This window comes from Hyla sarda, chromosome 5 (assembly GCF_029499605.1).
Source record: "Hyla sarda isolate aHylSar1 chromosome 5, aHylSar1.hap1, whole genome shotgun sequence".
Classification (NCBI taxonomy): Eukaryota; Metazoa; Chordata; class Amphibia; order Anura; family Hylidae; genus Hyla; species Hyla sarda.
Window position 1 is genome coordinate 248445021 of NC_079193.1, and position 22995 is coordinate 248468015.

A 22995-nucleotide genomic window follows, 5' to 3' on the forward strand; every position below is an offset into this window, starting at 1 on the left:
CGAGAACTAATTTTAATGTCAAATTCAGATCTGCTTCCTGTAACAGAATCAGATATCACTATTGTGTTTTCAACTGCTCAAAGCTTACATATGACAATCTTAAAGGGGTACTCTGGCCCTAAGACATCTTATCCCCTATTCAAAAGGATAGGGGATAAGATGTCTGATTGCGGGGGTCCTGTTGCTGGGGACCCCTGCAATCTCTCATGCAGCACCCGCAGTGCTGGAGGCTCAAAGTCTGAAGCCTCATGACCATGGGGCCGAAGTATATTGACGTCAGGACGATCCTTTGGATAAAGGATAAGAGGTCTTAGGGCTGGAGTACCCTTTAATAATACGTGAAAGGTAAAAATAATCATTAGATCCTATAGCTGTAGCCATTAATCAAAGTTTTTAGCTGTAACTACATGTAAACTTCCTGTGATATGTTCAATGACTTAAACTAGAGACACAAATAAATATATTTTTGCTATCAAAATCAAAAGTAAATAGGGTTCCTACTTTAAAAACAAACAGGTAACAAAAGCTCAAATCTACAAGTTTAATGTCAGCGGTGGCAAAGAACACATGAGATGTGTGTTTTCAATGCATAATAGTCACAGTGGATAGCAGCTAAGAACATGAAAAAAAAATAGGAGAATCTAACAGTTCACATTGTGATTTTGTATGTTGATAAAAGATGGTGATTTCACGCATCAGATGTTTTATGGTTTTACTATCAAGGAAAAAAAATAAAAAGAATACAGTAATGCATTACACTTATTCTTCAGAACTAAAATATTGGTATGGCAGCAAAATATTCATACAGAAATGTGAGTTTGTAAACTGTATTTAAATCTCTTTTTTGATCCCAAAGTGCAAATTGCAAAATTCCCACAAGTTCAGTAGTGCTTTTCCTGTAAATAATCCTTCATTTTGTTTGGCAAAGGCAGTTTCTGAATCAGGTCTATTCTGGTGTACTGACGTATCACAAAACGACACAGGTACTGCAAGGACCGCACCTGCATGAACCGGGACACTGGATTTGTAAGTCTTACTGGATACGTAGCGGATCCTGGAACTCTAGACCTGGAGTAGCAAAAGGCTCCATTTTCAGAGTCCCTGATGGAATGTTCTATAAGGTCAACTATGGAGGTATGTCCTTCCACATCTGGTTGTTCATAAAAGCTAAATCTACCATTTGAATGTTCAATTCTAGTATGAAGTGTTTTATTATGAGAACGAAAACTTAGGCTTAAAAGGTAACGGTCATCAGAACTGTCTCGGACCAGAAAGGAGCCATCTGGCACATTAGCAAGTTTTTCTTCTGCTTCCCAGCGTGTGATAGGTCCCCAGTACCAACCTTGTTTTGCAAGTTTTTTAAGCTCCTCAGTAAGACTGGTTACTACCATAGGCCCATTGCTTTGTACAGAGTCATAGACTCGGCCCACACCAGGAGCAGTGTTTGGGTCGAAATTCAAATGGCACCGCATGTTTTCAGCCATGTGTGCTTCTGTGCTATTAAGTCCTGCAAAGTTCCTTTGGATTTGACTGTGCTGGACTGGAGGTAGCAATGGGGAGAGCGGTGGGACGTCGTTGTGACCTACCCTGGAATTTTGAAAAAGAACTCCATTGGTATTATGCAGCAGACCATTTACAGTCTGGTCCACAAAGATGTCCGAAGCCACTACTACATCCGGAGCCACTTGAGTTTCCTCTTCGTGAAAGCCATTACTTCCTATTTGGGAAGGTACAGCTGAAATTTCCATCGGGGATGAGCTGTCCAAACAATACGTACGCGGTCCTTCCAAAGGATACATTCCCTCATCTAAAGGCACAGTATACTGAATATAGTCCTGAGGCATAAGTCCAATAACTACAGGCACGTGTTCATTTATATGCAAATGAAGATCTCCATTATGAGAGTCTGTACTTTTCAATGGATTACTTTGTTCCTGATAAACATTATCTGACTGTAGCTCATGAAAGTCCTTTCGAACCCCATTAAGCGCCGGGCTTGGACTGGTGGAATGAACCAATGCTTTAACTTTAACTTCCATTTTTATACAGGTCTCTTCAGAGTTTGTTGGACGCAAAGGCCATGGAGTTGGACTGTAGTGGTGAGTTCGAAGTGATGTTGACCTTAATGGCCTCTGAGATCTCACGTCTTTAAAAGTAATAGGTGCAGATGACGAAGAAAATGTGTCCTCTTCTGCTGAGTTAACTGATGTGCTTCCCTTTCCTTTTTGTTTCTGCTTTGCTGAAAGGCGCCTTTTTAATGTCCCCATTAAGCTCTCACTTTTTGGCCTATTTTTGCCACCTTTCTCATCTTCACTGTTGATTTCACAGCCCGTCAAGTCTTTACCATAGCAGCTACCAAACAGAGAGTCATCTTTCACAAAGTTATTGGTTATTGAAGGCTGCTGTACCATTACAAAGTCATTTTCTTCTTTGCTTTTGTTCAAGTTAAAAGATTTGCGAAATGTTTTCAGACTGATTTTCTTCATTATGGCAAGTGACCAAGTCCTCTTACTGTTGGACTTCTCCAGTGGATTGGCCCTAGAACGCTGCCATTAATCACTGCTTCACCGCTTTTTTTATATGGCGTCATTTAGCTTCTGTAACCATCACCTGTAAGCACACAAGAAAAAAAAAAATGTAATGTCAAGATATTGAATTGGTTATTGTACAATAATCAAGTTGTGCTTAGCTTATTGCTCTCTCCAGGGCAGGGATGGTTTTAGCTGCAGAGACATACAGGAATGGGGCTACCTGGGCTGCAGTATATATGCAAGATAACATTAAGGCCTTAGTCTAATATTAAGGAGTTTACAGGCAGATACCAGATTATCTAATAGTAGTCTACATTCCCATTTTGAGGGCCTTAAAATCTACCATATATCACTTTTAAACAGAGCCAGAAAAAGGAATACATACACACCTATATATCGCACTTGTTTACAGGCCAATAATTTTTATTTATTTTTTTTATTTACACAAGGTACAGTGTATGTATTAGAAAGCTAAAGAGAACACATCAGCATTGCTTACAAAATCTCCCATATACTACTCAAAAAGGAAATACATATTTTTTTAAAGTCATCCTTTTCCAAATGGTAAATCCTTGTGATCTTTCCCCCAAAATGTATACATCTATGCATCTACCATACTGATCTTATTTCCACCTTAGAATTAAAACAAAAGAAGGCAGAAACAACACTTTAAAGACATAAAGGGGAGATTTATCAAAACATGGATAGAAGAAGAGTGGTGCAGTGGCCCAGAGCAACCAGATAGCTTCTTTCATTTTTAACAGGCCTCTTGAAAAATGAAAGAAGCAATCTGATTGGTTGCTATGGGCCACTGCACCACTCTCCCTCTGCACAATTTGATAAATCTCCCCCCAAAGAGCTTATTAAAACTTACTGACAATACTAAATCTGCTCAAATGGCATCAGATTTGAGGACCAGTTTCAAGTACACCCCACTGTGAAAAATGTAACAGTCTTTGGTTTACAATCAACTCAACAAATATAATGTGAGGCAAAAAAAAAAAAAAGCTCAGGATAGTGTAAAATAAATAAAAAAAATCTAATAAAAAATCCCCAGACAACCCCTTTAAAGGTCAAATTCACACACGGCAGTTTTGATTCACTAAAATCAATGAGTTGATCAGGTAATACATGAAGAATTAAAACAAAGAAGGCAGAAACAACACTAAAGCTAGAGATGCTCTTCTAGGGTGCCGAACACAGGAGCTCAGTCTACACAGAAACTTCTGTCTAAATACCTGTCTTTAGTTAGGATCTAAACTGGCCTCAGCCATTGACTGGCCAAAGGGCGCTTCCTTTATGTCGAAACATAAGCAGAGAATGTTATTCAGCCAGGACCATCCAGGGCACAAAGATTTGATTTGTTCAGTCCTTAAGCTCGAGACTTTATCCTCACAGATGACCATAACCCCAGCTTTTGAGCCTAACAATAATGACTGAATCAAGAATTTAAGAAAAATTGTATTCTGCCAGAAGATCTAACATGTTAATTTTTCTAGCAGAATCCGTGATTAAAAGCCAATTGAAAGCGCAACTGTCATGAAAATTATACCCCCCAGACTAATAACATGATAGTATAGATGATGATATGTGTAATGCAGCTGTACTTTTGGCTGCTGTTTATCACTCTTTATCAGCCAGAAAATAGTTTTATCGTGCGGTCAGCAACAGTCAGATAGGCTTGGCTGGGGATCGTAATGCCCCACCTACGCCACGCCTATCCCCTGTAAGTGAGCGCTGGACCACTGTGTGATTGACACACAGGTCCCCACCCCCGATGTCCATGATGTGCGGGCCTCCACTGAGCCTATACATATAATGTGCACCTTTATGTTATATGAAATACAGTGCCCGTGCTCCTCTTCTTTCTTCTCATGGTGCCGGAGACGCGCTGCTACTGCTTTCACTACAGGCAGTGAGCTCGCTCCCGTTGTCTTCCGCCAGCTCTGTGCGCCTGCGCAGTGCTAGAGGCAGGGAGCGAGCTCACTGCCTATAGTGAAAGCAGAAGCAGCGCGTCTCCGGCACCATGAGAAGAAAGGAGAGGAGTACGGACACTGTATTTCATATAACATAAAGGTGCACATTATATGTATAGGCTCAGTGGAGTCACGCCGGCCCGCACATCATGGACATCGGGGGGTGGGGACCTGTGTGTCAATCATACAGTGGTCCAGCGCTCACTTACAGGGGATAGGCATGGCGGTGGCGGGCCATTACGATCCCCAGCAACGCCTATCCGACTGTTGCTGACTGCACGATAAAATTATTTTCTGGCTGATAAAGAGTGATAAACAGGAGCCAAAAGTACAGCTGTATTACACGTATCATCATCTATACTGTCATGTTATTAGTCTGGGGGTACAATTTCAATGACAGTTGCGCTTGAAGTCAATATACCCAAATTTCCTGACAAAATCAGTTTTAAGTGCAATTGGTGCAGAAGTTACACGTTGAACTCACTAGTCGGCATTTCCTGATTACATCTCTTGAATTTCGCCCCAATTTCACTTTAATCACAAGCCAGCTAGAAGTTGAGCAGAAATTGGCTGAATGGTAGACGTCACGCCCCCTCCATTCACGACATAATGACCATGGCCGCCCGAAACCGGCATCTGGGCCAAAGATCACAGGGGGTCCCAGCTGGGACCCCCACAATCAAAAATCTCATCCCCTATCCTTTGGATAGGGGATAAAATGTCTACGTACAGAGTACCCCTAGAATTACCTTCGTGGTGTGACTGTAACAGAACTCAACAATTACTGCCAGATTCCTCCACAAAATTACTTCTGATCTTGGTGGGACACGTCATTACCAGGCTATTGTCATGGACCACTTGGAAAAAAAAAAAATAGAATGTCTAAAGCACATCATTGAGAACTCCTGCTTTCCACGTGTGAATGCATAGGTATTTAATTGTTGGGTTAAATATGTATTCATATTTAAGTATTTTAGATGCCTATTGCACAAACATATTAATGTTATTTGCCATTTGTGATCTATAATGTAGATATACTGCAAATAACGCATACCCTTTGGGAGCCATAAGCTTGTAAATATGTGCTATTATGGCAGCTTAACAACCTGAAATAAATGTAAAACTGTATTTTTATGTGTAAGGGACAAACGCATGAGACTGCATAAACAATCCTCATACTAAAGCAAGATGGAAACCGAAGACATACAGTACAAACATGAATATATCACTAAACCTTACGGCTCTGGCTTTTTATTATTCTCTCTTAAAAAGACATAAAAAGAAAACTAGAATGGTTAGGAAGGTTTTGGTTTTCGTGTAATACCAAAGGCATATTGCATAGACAGGCCAGAAGATACCACATCAACACCTTCAAGTGCCTAAATTCCTTCACAGCAAGTTAGATATAGAATCGCTGCTCAGTTCTACAAGAATCTTTTCTCGTGCTGTGAGAAATACGCAATAGTTGGACAAGTTAATAAATGTCAGAAGACACTATTTATGGAACCGTATATAGGACACTTCATGTAGCTACATGACTCACTGTCACTAGTGATAAGAAAATCTACTGCATGGAGTCTGAACAGGCAACGTTAAAGAGGCCCTCATGGCGCCGCTCCAACTGTTCTACCAAGTGACAACTGTGTAAACTGGCTGAGCTCCAAAATCCTACTGGGGAAATGAGCAGGTAAACACTATCCTGGTTACCAAACTCGCATGACTATCAATTTCTACCAATCACAACTCTACAATTCTCCAACGTTGGGCATTTGGATATAATGCAGTGCTGTTTCTTATCAGGGTGTGTTCCCTGGTTGTTTGATACATTTTCAAGCCAAAACCAGGAATGAAAAAACACATAAAACAAAAGACTGAGACAGCTTCTTTTTTGATTATATTCTTGGAACTACCCTTAAAGGGGTACTCCACTGGCCAGTGTTCCGGCTGCTTTCGGAGCATTTAGCTCTTAACGCTTTGCGCGTGCTGCGGGGGTCGACCACGCCCCCTCATGACATCAGGTCACGCCCCTTCAATGCAAGTCTATGGGAGGGGGCTTGCATTGAGGGGGTGTGGTGTGATATCACGACCCCCTGCAGCGCGCACCCAGCATTCAGCATGCGATCGAGCAGACCAGAGCAGAAGATGACCGATAACCCTGATCAGTTCTATGTCCTATGCATAGCACTGAACAGTATTAGCAATCGAATAATTGTTATAAATAGTCCCCTATAGGGACTATTAATGTGTAAAAATAAAAGTAAAAAAAAATATATATATATATATTGTGAAAAAACCCCTCCCTCAATAAAAATTTTAATTGTCCCATTTTCCCTATTTTACCCCCGAAAAGAGTAAAATAAATATTTTATATACATATTTGGTATCGCCACGTGCGTAAATATCAGAACTAATAAAATAAAATGTTAATGATACTGTACGGTGAATGGCGTGAACGTAAGAGAAAAAAAAGTCCAAAATAGCTGCTTTTTTATAACATTGTATTCCCCCAAAAATTTATAAAAAATTTATTAATAGCTTTATATAAGCAAATATGGTATCAATAAAAAGTACAGATCATGGCACTAAAAATGAGCCCTCATACCGCCGCTTATACGGAAAAATGAATAAGTTATAGGTCTTCAAAATAGGGGGACACCGGCAATCAGACATCTTATCCCCTATCCTTTGGATAAGATGACTATGGGCAGAGTACCCCTTTAAAGGCCAAAACAGAAGTGCACTTGAGGGATTATATATAAAAAAAAAAAAAAAAAAAAAAAAACAGATTCTACCTCTCTCTTGTAAATGTTTTCTGATTTTAGCTTCAAAACTATATAATTAAAAAACCTGAACAAAATCGGATCAATACCTGAACATGAAAGATGACCCTAGAGCAGGGGCATAGCTAGAAACCACGGGGCCCCGGTGCGAAAAATTGCCCTGGGCCCCCTACCACCTAACGGCCCTCTTCCCCAATCCCGGACGACCCCTTACTTGGCTGCACAAAGATATCAGTGACTGCAGCACTGATGGGACACAGTCAGGGGAATACACAACAATATAAGTGACTAACAGGCAGGGCCAGACAGACAAAACAGGCATTTAAGAATAAGCAGCCCATTTTTCTGGAGGGGGTCCAACTGCTGGGACCCCCACATATCACCCAATCAGCTGTTGTAAAGCTATAACTCCCATCATGTCTGGAGAGCCTCCGGCATTATAGGAGTTGCAGTTTTGAAACAGATGGAGAGCCACAGATTAGGGTACAACATCACCCATCATCACTGAGGAACTTAGAAGTGACTCCAGCTCTGATGGGACAGTCAGGAGAAAACACAATGATATCAGTGACCTGAGTGACGTCTTCTCTGTTGTCTTTTCTTTTCTTCTTCATCTGGTTCAGACGTCAAGACGTCTTCCAGCTCCATCTTCTCTGCAGAGTCTGACACCCGGACATCACAGGTTCTCACTTTGTCAGTAGATCCTTATCCTCTGTACGAAGACAATAATCATTATTATTCTGCTAAATACTGCACCCCCTCAATATAAAACTACCATCCACTGTACCTCTTGCATATAATACTGCCACCCACTGTACTCCCTAAATATAATACTGCCACCTACCTAATCCCCTGAATATAAAACTACCGTCCACTGTACTCCTTGAATATAATACTGCCACCCACTGCACCCCCAGAATATAAAACTACCATTCCAATGTACCTCCTGCATATAATACTGTCACCCACTGTACCCCCTGAATATAATACTGCCACCTACTGTTCACCCTGAATATAATACTGCCACACACTGTACCTCTTAAATATAAGGCTGCATTCACACCACGTTTTGTACATATGGGTGCCGGATCCGGCGGGAGGAGGGGGCAAACCGGGCACTCCCGTACCCCAGCCGGATCAGCCCGTGATCCATTTACTTTAATGAGCCTACCGGAGTCAAGCGGTGACTCCGGTCGGCTCAGTTTTGACCCGTATGCGGTTTTGTGACCGGACCTAAAACCGTAGTATACTACAGTTTTAGGTCCGGTCCAAAACCGCATACGGGTCAAAACTGAGCCGACCGGAGTCACCGTTTGACTCCGGTAGGCTCATTAAAGTAAATGGAGTCACAGGCTGATCAGGCTGGGGTACGGGAGCGATCGGTTTGCCCCTCCCCTCCGCCGTGGTGTGAATGCAGCCTAATACTGCCACACACTGTGCCCCTGAATATAAACCCTCAAAAATAACCATGCTATACGCTGTACCCTCCCACACATTATACAAACATCTTGCTTACACACATCTATCATTCATACACACATCATTATTCATACATACATCATACATACACGCCACCTCCGGACCCCCCCAAACACATGCATTATACATACACACACACACAGATCATACATACATACACCCGCCGCCTTCAGATCCCTCTGCATACATCCTTCTAGCTTACACACATCTCCACACATCATACATATACATCTTGCTTACACACAGCATTCATACATCATACATACACATCATTCATACACACGCCGCCTCTGGGCCCCCCACACATGTATAAAACATACACATCATACATAAACACACATCATACATACACCTGCTGCCTCCAGATCCCCCAACATAATACATGTCCACACATCATACATATATCCTTCTAGCTTACACACATCATACATACATCGTGCTTCCATACATCGTGCTTACACAACATCTGTCATTCATACATCATACATACACACACACATCATTCAAACACACGCTGCCTCCAGACCCCAAACACCCCCTTATGCATATATACATCGCACTTACAAATACATACACAATAATACAAACACACATGATACATGTACTCACACATAAAACATACATATACACACACACACACACACACACATCATACACACACACACACACACCTCACATAACACATACATGCAAACATACATACACATGATCCCTGCCCACCCCTCGGTCCTCGGCCTCCTCACCTGCATACGCCCTCAGTTCAGGGTGATCCGGTCCCGGGAATCCAACGGAGTCAGCAGGCCGCACGGAAGCTTTAGTGCCCTGGCCAAAGCAGAGTCCCGTGCTACAGAGCGATTCAGGGGTGCGGGAGGTTGGCGTTGGGGTTCCGGGTTTTAGTTCGGAGGAGGGCCCCCTACATAGACGGAAGGCAACCCCCCCCCCCCCAGCCGGCCACCAGGAATATGTTGCCGCGGATGTTGGGGTCAGAGGCAGATGTGGAGCACCGGCTCCCATCTGCTTGCCAGCCTCCATTTCTTCCTCAGCGTCAGGAGCAAGAAGACGTTTGTGCCTGCGCGGCGCACGTTTGCCTCCAGCAGCCAATCCGCTGCAGCAGGAGGAGGGGTAAGAGCGGCCGCAAACTTAAAGAAAAATAAAAGTTTTTAAACATTGCATTGAAGCAGACAGCCCACTGGACGGCCCGGCCCCACCGGGCAAATGCCCGGTGTGCCCAATATCCAGCCCGACCCTGGCTGCAGCATAGTATAGTGAAGTGGCAGGGGGCCCTGCGGGCCCCCCGGGCTGCAGAGCCCGGTTGAGATTGTGACCCTTGCAACCTCTATAGCTACGCCACTGCCCTAGAGGAAAAGTTTAAATAATAGATCTACTTTGGCCTCACCGATTCTTACCCGTACTTTAAACAAAGAGACCACAAGTAGCTAAGCACTAGGGAAACCAAATGGCTGTTCGGCAGATAGTATCCAGAACACCATCGCCTTGTCGGCAGGCATTTAAATTATCAGTCCATGGTTCTTTCTCAGTTGTGCAGTCAAGTGGGATTATAAAGGATGAATTACAATGTTAACAGTTGCCAGGTGCAGTCCTCACAACCATAGCCTGGCATGCAATTAATACTGCTTGTAGCTTGTAGAATAGCAAATTAATTGCCCGTAGATAGTATAAACTACAAGAATAACTGATCAGAGGATACTAGTAAACAATACAACAAAGAAGCTATTAGCACACAACATAGGAATTACAAAAAAAAAAGAAAAACATCAGCATTTCTGATGATGCCTCTATCCAACGGTATTCAAGTGCCTTATATGATGCAAAGGGAAATATCTACTGTGTCTTTCTAGAACTACCATAATGATCAGGCTAGTGTCAGGCTTAAAGCATTTGTGTACTTTGTAGTCATGCTTGAGACAACTTTCTGAACAATAAAGTTTGTTGACGATTTACGGGGTTGTCCAATTAGTTTTTAACTGTAAGGTTAAGTATTGGGCTAAATAAAAACAAAATTGAACCCCCACATACTTACCTGACATCAATTCAACGCAGGTATCGTTCTACTATTGACTTCCTGCTCTGTGTCCTGGCACTAAGGAAAATTACTGAGGAAGCTTTGGATAGTGGAGAAGGCACCCTCTCGTGTATGTCTTTTTATCCTCCCACCTTTACAGCTAAACATATCTAATTAGACATCCCCTTTAAACAGCAGTTGAGCGAACAATCACCCAGTGAACAATTGTTTCAAAATAAGGGTATGTTCACACTGCGGAATCCCGCGAGTAAAAGTCAGCACAGTGAACATTACCATCAGTGTGAATGGGTCTTCCGCGAGACCCGTTCACACTCCGAAATTTCAGCGGCAGACAATTCCGCCGCTGAAATTGTTCAGCGCAAAGAAAGAACATGTTCATCCTTTGCGCGGAAGTCCGCGAGCACTGAATAGCCATCAATGGTGACGGCGCAGTGCAGCGTGGTCCTACCGCCGCCGCCTGCCAGTCTGAATTCTGCGAGCGGAGATTCCGTTCACACACTGTAGTGTGAACATACCATAAGGCCATACATATTTTAGCCCATATTGGCCATTGTAGCATTGTAGTAGTTGCATTCATGGACAACACATGATACAATGACACTGAACAAAGGAAAAACAACCTCATAACATTTTTTTCCTGAACAAGAGAGAAAAAGCTAAGGTGAGAGAAAAATGACCACAGCCCTAGGGAAGGGGACACATTCTCCCACCAGCGCGTGTTTTTACACATGAATAAAAAATTATATACAGAGGTGTGTGTCACTGGATTTTTGTATTTTGGACATCTATGGAACTGAGCACGATTTGGGAACCTGAGTGCCGCTGAGTGCCGTTGAGAGCAGAGCCATCAGGTTTAGTGCTGGTTGCATATTTCTATAAAGGAGTGACATTAAACAGTCTGTCATTCCCACTGACTTATCTAATGTGGTTGGGGCCTTAAAGGGGTACTCCGCCCCTAGACATCTTATCCCCTATCCAAAGGATAGGGGATAAGATGTCAGATCGCCGGGGTCCCGCTGCTGGGGAGCCCCGGGATCGCCGCTGCGGCACCGCGCTATCATTACAGCACAGAGCGAGTTCACTCTGTGAGTAATGAGGGGCGATACAGGGGACGGAACAGCTTGACGTCATGGCCCCGCCCCTCATGACATCACGGCCCTCCCCCTTAATGCAAGTCTATGGCAGGGTGCGTGACGACTGCCACGCCCCCTCCCATAGACTTGTATTGAGGGAGAGGGCCGTGATGCAACGATGCTCCGGCCCCTATAATGCTCGTCATTATGCGCAGAGCGAAATCGCTCTGTGCAGTAATGATAGCGCGGTGCCGCAGCAGCGATCCCCGGGGTCCCCAGCAGCGGGACCCCGGTGATCTGACATCTCATCCCCTATCCTTTGGATATTAAAAAGGGGCAGACATCATAAGGCCCCTGATATAGCACCCCAGTCCCTTAACTCAAATTCCTTCCAGTTGCAAAGAACAAAAAGTAGCAATAATAGAACAACAGCCCCCGCCAAATGAAATATCAATTGTAGCAAAAATAGTGTAAGAAACAAATGAGAAAAACAACCTTGTAGTAGAATTAAATGGTCACTTTCAGATATAAAAACTTTTTATATGTTGCACATCTTGGCTAAACAATAGTTTTTCTTACATACTTCTTTAATAAAATTTTTAAGAAAATGTTTTAAAGAAAACTGCCTTCGAAAATCCCACCACTAGGGGTCCCCATACCTCCTGGGACACTGATGAGTCCCACAGCAGCATAAGTGTGTCCAAGGGTCATGGACACGATATGGCTGATGGACAAGGCTGCAAGAGGAACCCAGTTTGCAGCAACACTGCTTTAACGCTTTACCAATCATGTGCCTTCAGCTGTTGCAAAACTACAACTCCAAGCATGCCTGTACAGCCAAAGGATGTTTTGCAAAAGCTGTAGGCACACAGCTGAAGGCAATACTGCTGTAAAAAAAAAAAAAAAAAAAAAAAAAAAAAAAGAGTTATCCAAACACTGTACCTCCAACTTTTCCAAAACTACAAGTCCCAGCATTACAGGACTGCCTAAGGATGACACATATGAAGATGTAAGTTGTACACTCACCATATTGTCTTTGGTGGCAGAGTGCGGGGGTGTGTGTTATTTTGTGACGGAAGATAGTAACGGGAGAAATAGTGTATGCATTATTTCTTCCGTTCATTCTCCCGCCACAAAATAACGTCCGTTATTAATAACGGGCTAAAATGGGTTAAAACGGATAATGTAAAAATCCCATAGACTATAATGGGATTTTCCACCGGCCGTATGGGATTTTCTAAGAGCCATTTAACGGACAATTTTCAGGTTTTTTTATAATGGAACATTGAACGGATCTTTAAAACGGATACATTTCATAGTGTGAAAGCAGCCCAAGTTTTAATATGCAAATTTTTTTGTGAAATATCGGTGATAGAGACATAAAAATGACATGTACATGATTAGGACCAGGATGAGGTACAGAGTAACATAGAGCAGTTATGTTTTTTTTGTGGGATCTGACAGGTACGCTTTAAATCACAAAAATATCACCAAACCATCAGATAAGGTGTAGGTCCATATAGACATTGGCCCTCATTTACTAAGAGTGTTGTGTAGGTGTCTTTGTGGGTTTTAATTCCCTACAATTTATTTTCCACAGTATTTACTAAGGTTCCTACATTTTCCACTTTCCCTACACTTTGCTTTTTTTTATATTTTTTACACATGCTCTGATCTGTAGGTTTTTCCTCAGCTCAAATTCACATTTTATGTGAAAAAATTTGTAAATATGTTGTTTGTGAAAATGTCGGTAACAAGCCCTTTTTTGGAGACCACGCCCCATTTCCCGGCGGCCACGCCCCTTTCCGGGTTTTCTTAGCAAAATGGACAGTCGGGTTTTTTCAATTCTGGTGCAAAATCTGGCGCAGACAGAATTTCTGGTGCAATGCGACAGAATCTGGTGCGCAACCCGACAACACATGTCGGGTTTGCAATAGTAAATGAGGGCCAATGTGTATAACCCCCCAGCTTGGCCTCCTCAGTGTAAAGCTCGCCATAGACCTGAGATTTTTGTTGAAGGGAATCAATCAGCAGATTTTACCATATATAATGCTCGACAATGCGTTATATATGCTAAAATCATTATCCTCACCATCCCCGGGGGACGGCGAAGATATTAAGTTATAAAGTCCCCCCGCAAGTAGTCCCCTGGGCGGAGGATTTACACTTACCAACTCAGTTCGCTGCGGCTGTGGCCCCGACGGCTTGAATGACGGCTCGCGTCATCGCTCTGCTCCCTAAGCAGACGGATCAGAGCGGTGACATGAGCCATCATTAAAGACGTCGGGGCGGGGCCACAGCTGCAGCGAACGGAGCTGGTAAGTTTACTTGCGGGGTGGCCGGGGGACTTTATAACTTAATACCATCACCATCTTCACGGCTGCGGCAGTGTCCTACTTCAGTCACTGATTGGCGAAGCGGGCAAGTCCTATGGGGCTGGGACAGTACAGAACCTTGAAGAAACAGACCATCGAAGGACTGAGAGCATCAGTGGGGCAGCTGCAGGGGAAGTGAATATGGCATGTTTATTATTTGTATACAATCTCAAGATGTGGAGAAAGTTTTCATTTTGCCAGGACACCCCCTTTAAGCCTCTGGCCCTCCAATAATCCAGACAGCCCTTTGGTATATCAACACATTACGGAACATCTGCAGGTTTTACCAGTGAAACTGCACAGACATATCAGACTTGTGGATGACCGTTCAAAGATCTCATCCACGTGCTTCACCTTGTCTTCATCATGATGGAGTCTAAAATCCAGAGAATGTCAATGTTTGTTGGTGGATTGTTACCACTAATTTCTCTACCCCAATGTATAAGGGTAAATTCTGACAATCCACACCACAAGAAACATATTTTGCTGCGGCTCAGTGGCGTAATGATCTGCCACACATAATTCCAGTACAGTACTAGAATGTAAGACTAAGCAGAGACAGCCAAGATCCGACCGAATCATCTCCTGTCTTAGCATTTTATTTTACACACGTTAGAATGACAAAATGAAATATTAAAATTCCTAACCTTAAAAGGTTTAACTCAAGTGGAATTAAAGGATTTTACAGTACAAGGAAAATACATAACTGCAGCCTGTTCACTGAACTCCTGCACGAGAGCTTGTACTGGATGCGATCTGTCAGGTAGTGACTTCCAGGCCGAATTCACATCAAACCCTCATTTTTTGCCAAAGTTTATAGTCAGATTCTGCGCAAGAAAACAAGACATTTTGGGGGTGTGGGGGGGGGGGGGGGTCGCTAGCTCCCTTAAAGGGGTACTTCAGTGGAAAACATTTTATTTTTTTTTATTCAACTGGTGCCAGAAGGTTAAACAGATTTGTAAATGACTTCTATTAAAAAATCTTTACCCATCCAGTACTTTTTAGCAGTTGTATAATACAGAGGAAATTCTTTTATTTTTTAATTTATTTTTTCACTTGTCCACAGTGCTCTCTGCTGACACCTCTGTCCGTGTCAGGAACTGTCCAGAGCAGCAAGGTTTGCAATGGGGATTTTCTCCTGCTCTGGACAGTTCCTGATACGGGCATCAGATATCAGCAGAGAGCACTGTGGACAAGACAAAAAAGAGATTAAAAAAAGAAAAGAATTTCCTCTGTAGCATACAGCTGCTAAGAAGTACTGGAAGGGTAAATATTTTTTTACAGAAGTCATTTACTAATCTGTTTAAAGGGGTATTCCAGGAAAAACTTTAACTTTCTGGAGCCAGTTGAGATATATAAAGTTTTTCCTGGAATACCCCCTTTAAACAGATTAGTAAATGACTTCTATTAAAAAATATCTACCCTTCCAGTACTTCTTAGCAGCTGTATGCTACAGAGGAAATTCTTTTCTTTTTTAATTTCTTTTTTGTCTTGTCCACAGTGCTCTCTGCTGACATCTGATGCCCGTATCAGGAACTGTCCAGAGCAGGACAAAATCCCCATTGCAAACCTATGCTACTCTGGACAGTTCCTGACACAGACAGAGGTGTCAGCAGAGAGCACTTTTGCCAGACAGAAAAGAACAACACAACTTCAGCAGCTGATAATTATTGAAAGGATTAAGATTTTTTTAATAGAAGTAATTTACAAATCTGTTTAACTTTCTGGAGCCAGTAGAGAGATATAAACAGATTTGTAAATTACTTCTATTAAAAAATCTTAATCCTTTCAATAATTATCAGCTGCTGAAGTTGACTTGTTCTTTTCTGTCTGGCAACAGTGCTCTCTGCTGACACCTCTGCTTGTCTCAGGAACTGCACAGAGTAGAAGAGGTTTTCTATGGAGATTTGCTTCTACTCTGGACAGTTCCTGAGACAGGTGTCATCGGAGAGCACTTAGACAGAAAAGAACAACTCAACTTCAGCAGCACAGAAGTACTGAAAGGATTAAGATTTTTTTATAGAAGTAATTTACAAATCTGTTTAACTTTCTGGAGCCAGTTGATATATATAAAAAAAGTTTTTTTCCTGGATAACCCCTTTCACTTTCTGGAACCAGTTGATTTAAAAAAAAAAAAATTTTCCACCGGAGTACCCCTTTAATTTACAGAAGATTTCAATGGCTTATCCTTAGGATCAGTATCAGATTGGTGGGGTCAGAGGACTGACTGAGGAGGCTGTGGAGCTCAAGAGAGTCCTTTCTATTACCAGTTAGAGCTTGGTATAGTTTCTAGGGCAGAGTTTCCAAACCAGGGTGCCTCCAGGTGTTGCAAAACTACAACTTCCAGCATGCACGGACAGCCAAAGGTTGTCCAGGCATGCTGGGAGTTGTGGTTTTGCAACTGCTGGAGGCCCCCTGGTTGGGAAACACTATTCTAGGGACTGAGCTACGTGTAGTTAAATACACACCTGCTGAAACATCAAGAAAGCTGTGCTTGGAAATAAAGATGGCGTAGTACTCGGCTGAGCACCGGAATATACACTGAGCAAAGAGTATAAGTTTATATGGGGTGCATATATAACAGATCCCAAATAATGCACAGAAAAAATGGAGGCACTGACCAATGGTGCTGTATGTGGACCATGTTGTCCATTAGATTTGGGTGGCGTGCAGTTTGGTTTTCTACTGCCTAGTAAATTACTGGTCCAAATGCACACACAGATGTTCCGAATTCACAAAGTTATATAGAATGGGAATGCCCATTGTATATGAACTCCTCCTTGGCACAGTCATGCCCCCACTGAGACCGCGGGGATCCCCGGCAATCTAACATCTTATGCCCTATCCTTTTGATAGGGGATAAAATGTTTTTGCCGGAGTACCCCTTTAAACATGCTGCAGATTTCAGAGAACTGCAGTGAAAATAAAAAAAAAAGCAGCTGTACTCATTTGCCCCACTCCTGTGCCATTTTCAGGCCCCTGCTCCTGTCTGCTTGTTCCTGGTTTCTGTGACATTTTGTTTGGGCAGTAATGTACAGCCCAGTAATTGGCTAAGCGGGCATTTCCTGCCATAGAGAAACATCGCATGAACCAGAAAGAAAAAAAAGCAGCAGGAACTGGGACAGGCAGCAGCAGAGGAGCAGGGCTGGTAAGTATAGCTGCTAGATTGATTTTACTGCAGTTACACTAAATACCCTCTGAGACCCGAAAACCATTTCAAAGCGTAAGTGTTATTTGAATGCACTGAATATAGAACGGCCATGCCTATATGCTCAACCAATATCTGAACATATAACTGTGAGATAGCCACGTACATAGATAGCTGTCAGCTTTCCCTTGTACACCAAGGAGGGGGGTGTCATACTCCTATGGCGGTGGCTTATCTCTCCCTAAACAAAAGGATCCAGCAGCTGAAATTCAACATGTCCAATCCTTCTCTACCAGACATCACATGTCAGAGCGGGGTCAGGATACACAGATGGTCGAGCTGGTCCCAAGAGCAATATGGTACAGAGCAATATCAGTGAGCGAGAATAACAAAACCATGGGCTCTGACTTTCTTCTGTAGGTTTCACTCTTCACCATTTACAACTGCAGCAAAATCTAGTGTTAACACAAGTAGATTTTACAATACAACTTGTAATGGAAAATTTCCACCGGTACATAACTGTGTAAGGGGAATATGCCCTCATAGGCCCACAATGGTCCCAGTGCTGTGGGAGACTTCAGGTTTGCCTGGAATACACACAGCATTAGGGTACGTTCGCACGGGCGGATTTATTTGCGGGTTTCCCAATGCGTATTTGAAAGGGGGCGGGCTCTTCTCGGCTGTCCGCAGCAGATTTTCCGCTGTATAATTTCCGCTGACTTCAATGGGGCTTGCGGCGGATTTTCTGCTGCGGACAACAACAAAGAGCCCACCCTTTCAAATACGCAGTGGGAAACCCGTAAATAAATCCACCCATGTGAACGTACCCTTAGATTGGATGAGTTCACAATTGCATCAGAGCTTTTGCAGATTTATTTTGCAGGATTTGAACTGACATAAAAATAAAACACTTCAAGCTGTCTGGTCAAATCCTACTAAATATACAGACACCAGGCAGAAACCCAACTGACCCCATTGAAGTCAAAAGGATCTCTCCGGATCCTTCAGATCATCCAGCTCCCTTTTGCTGGCCCCAACCCATATGTGAACCCACCCTTACACTAGGCCGTACATGTGAGTATTCTTTAGATACCCTACCCGTTCTGCTGCATATTATACTTATCTGTTATGGATTTTGCTGTGGATTATCCCAGCAATCTGTTTTCTACATAGAATTTGAACAGAAAACACTACTATAATGTCAAATACGCGGTAAAAAAAAATAATTTTTTTAAAAAAAACGCATATTCTCATGGAAAAAACAATACGATGCATATTCCATCTTCAATCCTCTACTATACTCTGCTTGTTTACTCCATATAATATTCACAACCTCTGCTTGTAGTATTTCAATTGGAGCCTTGTTTCCTTTCAGAATTCAGACGACACAGAGGTCTGACATCCGTCCTGATCTAGGCTCCTATATGATCACACAGAGGTCTGACAGCCGTCCTGATCTAGGCTCCTATATGATCACACAGAGGTCTGACAGCCGTCCTGATCTAGGCTCCTATATGATCACACAGAGGTCTGACAGCCGTCCTGATCTAGGCCCGTATATGATCACACAGAGGTCTGACAGCCGCCCTGATCTAGGCCCCTATGTGATCACACAGAGGTCTGACAGCAGTCCTGATCTAGGCCCGTATATGATCACACAGAGGTCTGACAGCCGTCCTAATCTAGGCCCGTATATGATCACACAGAGGTCTGACAGCCGTCCTGATCTAGGCCCGTATATGATCACACAGAGGTCTGACAGCCGTCCTGATCTAGTCTTCTATATGATCACACAGAGGTCTGACAGCCGTCCTGATCTAGTCTTCTATACGATCACAGAGAGGTCTGACAGCCGCCCTGATCTAGGCCCCTATGTGATCACACAGAGGTCTGACAGCCGTCCTGATCTAGTCTTCTATATGATCACACAGAGGTCTGACAGCCGTCCTGATCTAGTCTTCTATACGATCACAGAGAGGTCTGACAGCCGCCCTGATCTAGGCCCCTATGTGATCACACAGAGGTCTGACAGCCGCCCTGATCTAGGCCCCTATGTGATCACACAGAGGTCTGACAGCAGTCCTGATCTAGGCCCGTATATGATCACACAGAGGTCTGACAGCCGTCCTAATCTAGGCCCGTATATGATCACACAGAGGTCTGACAGCCGTCCTGATCTAGGCCCGTATATGATCACACAGAGGTCTGACAGCCGTCCTGATCTAGGCCCCTATGTGATCACACAGAGGTCTGACAGCCGTCCTGATCTAGTCTTCTATACGATCACAGAGAGGTCTGACAGCCGCCCTGATCTAGGCCCCTATGTGATCACACAGAGGTCTGACAGCCGCCCTGATCTAGGCCCCTATGTGATCACACAGAGGTCTGACAGCAGTCCTGATCTAGGCCCGTATATGATCACACAGAGGTCTGACAGCCGTCCTGATCTAGGCCCCTATGTGATCACACAGAGGTCTGACAGCCGTCCTGATCTAGGCCCCTATGTGATCACACAGAGGTCTGACAGCCGTCCTGTTCTTGTCTTCTATATGATCACACAGAGGTCTGACAGGCGTCCTGATCTAGTCTTCTATATGATCACACAGAGGTCTGACAGCCGTCCTGATCTAGGATCTTATGTGATCACACAGAGGTCTGACAGCCGTCTTGATCTAGTCTTCTATATGATCACACAGAGGTCTGACAGGCGTCCTGATCTAGTCTTCTATATGATCACACAGAGGTCTGACAGCCATCCTGATCTAGGCCCCTATATAATCACACAGAGGTCTGACAGCCGTCTTGATCTAGTCTTCTATGTGATCACACAGAAGTCTGACAGCCGTCCCGATGTAGGCCCGTATGTGATCACACAGAGGTCTGACAGGCGTCCTGATCTAGTCTTCTATATGATCACACAGAGGTCTGACAGTCGTCCTGATCTAGGATCCTATGTGATCACAGAGAGGTCTGACAGCCGTCCTGATCTAGGCCCCTATGGGATCACACAGAGGTCTGACATCCGTCCTGATCTAGTCTTCTATATGATCACACAGAGGTCTGACAGCCGTCCTGATTTAGGCCCCTATGTGATCACACAGAGGTCTGACAGCCGTCCTGATCTAGGCCCCTATGGGATCACACAGAGGTCTGACAGCCGTCCTGATTTAGGCCCCTATGTGATCACACAGAGGTCTGACAGCCGTCCTTATCTAGGCCCCTATATGATCACACGGAGGTCAGGTGATGACAGGGGTCCTTATCTAGGCCCCTATATGATCACACGGAGGTCAGGTGATGACAGTGGTCCTTATCTAGGCTCCTATATGATCACACGGAGGTCAGGTGATGACAGTGGTCCTGATCTAGGCTCCTATTTGATCACACGGAGGTCAGGTGATGACAGTGGTCCTGATCTAGGCTCCTATTTGATCACACGGAGGTCAGGTGATGACAGGGATCCTTATCTAGGCCCCTATATGATCACACGGAGGTCAGGTGATGACAGTGGTCCTGATCTAGGCCCCTATGTGATCACACAGAGGTCTGACAGCCGTCCTGATTTAGGCTCCTATGTGATTACACAGAGGTCTGACAGCCGTCCTGATCTAGTCTTCTATATGATCACACAGAGGTCTGACAGCCGTCCTGATCTAGTCTTCTATATGATCACACAGAGGTCTGACAGTCGTCCTGATCTAGTCTTCTATATGATCACACAGAGGTCTGACAGCCGTCCTGATCTAGGATCTTATGTGATCACACAGAGGTCTGACAGCCGTCCTGATCTAGGCTCCTATATGATCACACAGAGGTCTGACAGCCGTCCTGATGTAGGCCCGTATGTGATCACACAGAGGTCTGACAGCCGTCCTGATCTAGGCTCCTATATGATCACACAGAGGTCTGACAGCCGTCCTGATCTAGGATCTTATGTGATCACACAGAGGTCTGACAGCCGTCTTGATCTAGTCTTCTATATGATCACACAGAGGTCTGACAGCCGTCTCGATCTAGTCTTCTATATGATCACACATAGGTCTGACAGCCATCCTGATCTAGGCTCCTATATGATCACACAGAGGTCTGACAGCCGTCCTGATCTAGGCCCCTATGTGATCACACAGAGGTCTGACAGCAGTCCTGATCTAGGCCCCTATATAATCACACAGAGGTCTGACAGCCGTCCTGATCTAGGATCTTATGTGATCACACAGAGGTCTGACAGCCGTCTTGATCTAGTCTTCTATGTGATCACACAGAGGTCTGACAGCCGTCCTGATCTAGGATCTTATGTGATCACACAGAGGTCTGACAGCCGTCCTGATCTAGGATCTTATGTGATCACACAGAGGTCTGACAGCCGTCTTGATCTAGTCTTCTATGTGATCACACAGAGGTCTGACAGCCGTCCTGATCTAGGCCCCTATGTGATCACACAGAGGTCTGACAGCCGTCCTGATCTAGTCTTCTATATGATCACACAGAGGTCTGACAGGCGTCCTGATCTAGTCTTCTATATGATCACACAGAGGTCTGACAGCCGTCTTGATCTAGTCTTCTATATGATCACACAGAGGTCTGACAGGCGTCCTGATCTAGTCTTCTATATGATCACACAGAGGTCTGACAGCCGTCCTGATCTAGGATCTTATGTGATCACACAGAGGTCTGACAGCCGTCTTGATCTAGTCTTCTATGTGATCACACAGAGGTCTGACAGCCGTCCTGATCTAGGCCCCTATGTGATCACACAGAGGTCTGACAGCCGTCCTGATCTAGGCCCCTATATAATCACACAGAGGTCTGACAGCCGTCTTGATCTAGTCTTCTATGTGATCACACAGAAGTCTGACAGCCGTCCCGATGTAGGCCCGTATGTGATCACACAGAGGTCTGACAGCCGTCCTGATCTAGTCTTCTATATGATCACACAGAGGTCTCACAGCTGTCCTGATCTAGTCTTCTATATGATCACACAGAGGTCTGACAGCCGTCCTGATCTAGTCTTCTATATGATCAAACAGAGGTCTGACAGCCGTCCTGATCTAGGCCCCTATGTGATCACACAGAGGTCTAACAGCCGTCCTGATCTAGGATCTTATGTTATCACACAGAGGTCTGACAGCCGTCCTGATCTAGTCTTCTATATGATCACACAGAGGTCTGACAGCCATCCTGATCTAGGGCCCGTATATGATCACACAGAGGTCTGACAGTCGTCCTGATCTAGTCTTCTATATGATCACACAGAGGTCTGACAGCCGTCCTGATCTAGTTTTCTATATGATCACACAGAGGTCTGACAGCCGTCCTGATCTAGGCCCCTATGGGATCACACAGAGGTCTGACATCCGTCCTGATCTAGTCTTCTATATGATCACACAGAGGTCTGACAGACGTCCTGATTTAGGCCCCTATGTGATCACACAGAGGTCTGACAGCCGTCCTGATTTAGGCCCCTATGTGATCACACAGAGGTCTGACAGCCGTCCTTATCTAGGCCCCTATATGATCACACGGAGGTCAGGTGATGACAGTGGTCCTTATCTAGGCTCCTATATGATCACACGGAGGTCAGGTGATGAC

General features: G+C 44.1%; 1 protein-coding gene across 4 annotated transcripts in view; it reads right to left on the bottom strand.

Annotated features, from left to right (window-relative positions):
- Positions 1–527: 527 nt before the first annotated feature.
- Positions 528–22995, bottom strand: part of SOCS6 (suppressor of cytokine signaling 6) — a 186113-nt gene continuing 163645 nt past the window's right edge. For 3 of the 4 annotated variants that reach the window (XM_056521461.1, XM_056521462.1, XM_056521459.1), the window contains exon 2: positions 528–2610. In XM_056521461.1, coding sequence (XP_056377436.1) covers positions 882–2486 — 1605 coding nt within the window. In that variant the 5' untranslated portion in view covers positions 2487–2610 and the 3' untranslated portion in view covers positions 528–881. Of the gene's footprint in view, positions 2611–5256; positions 5365–22995 lie in introns of all 4 variants that reach the window. The other variant, XM_056521460.1, reaches the window with a different exon arrangement.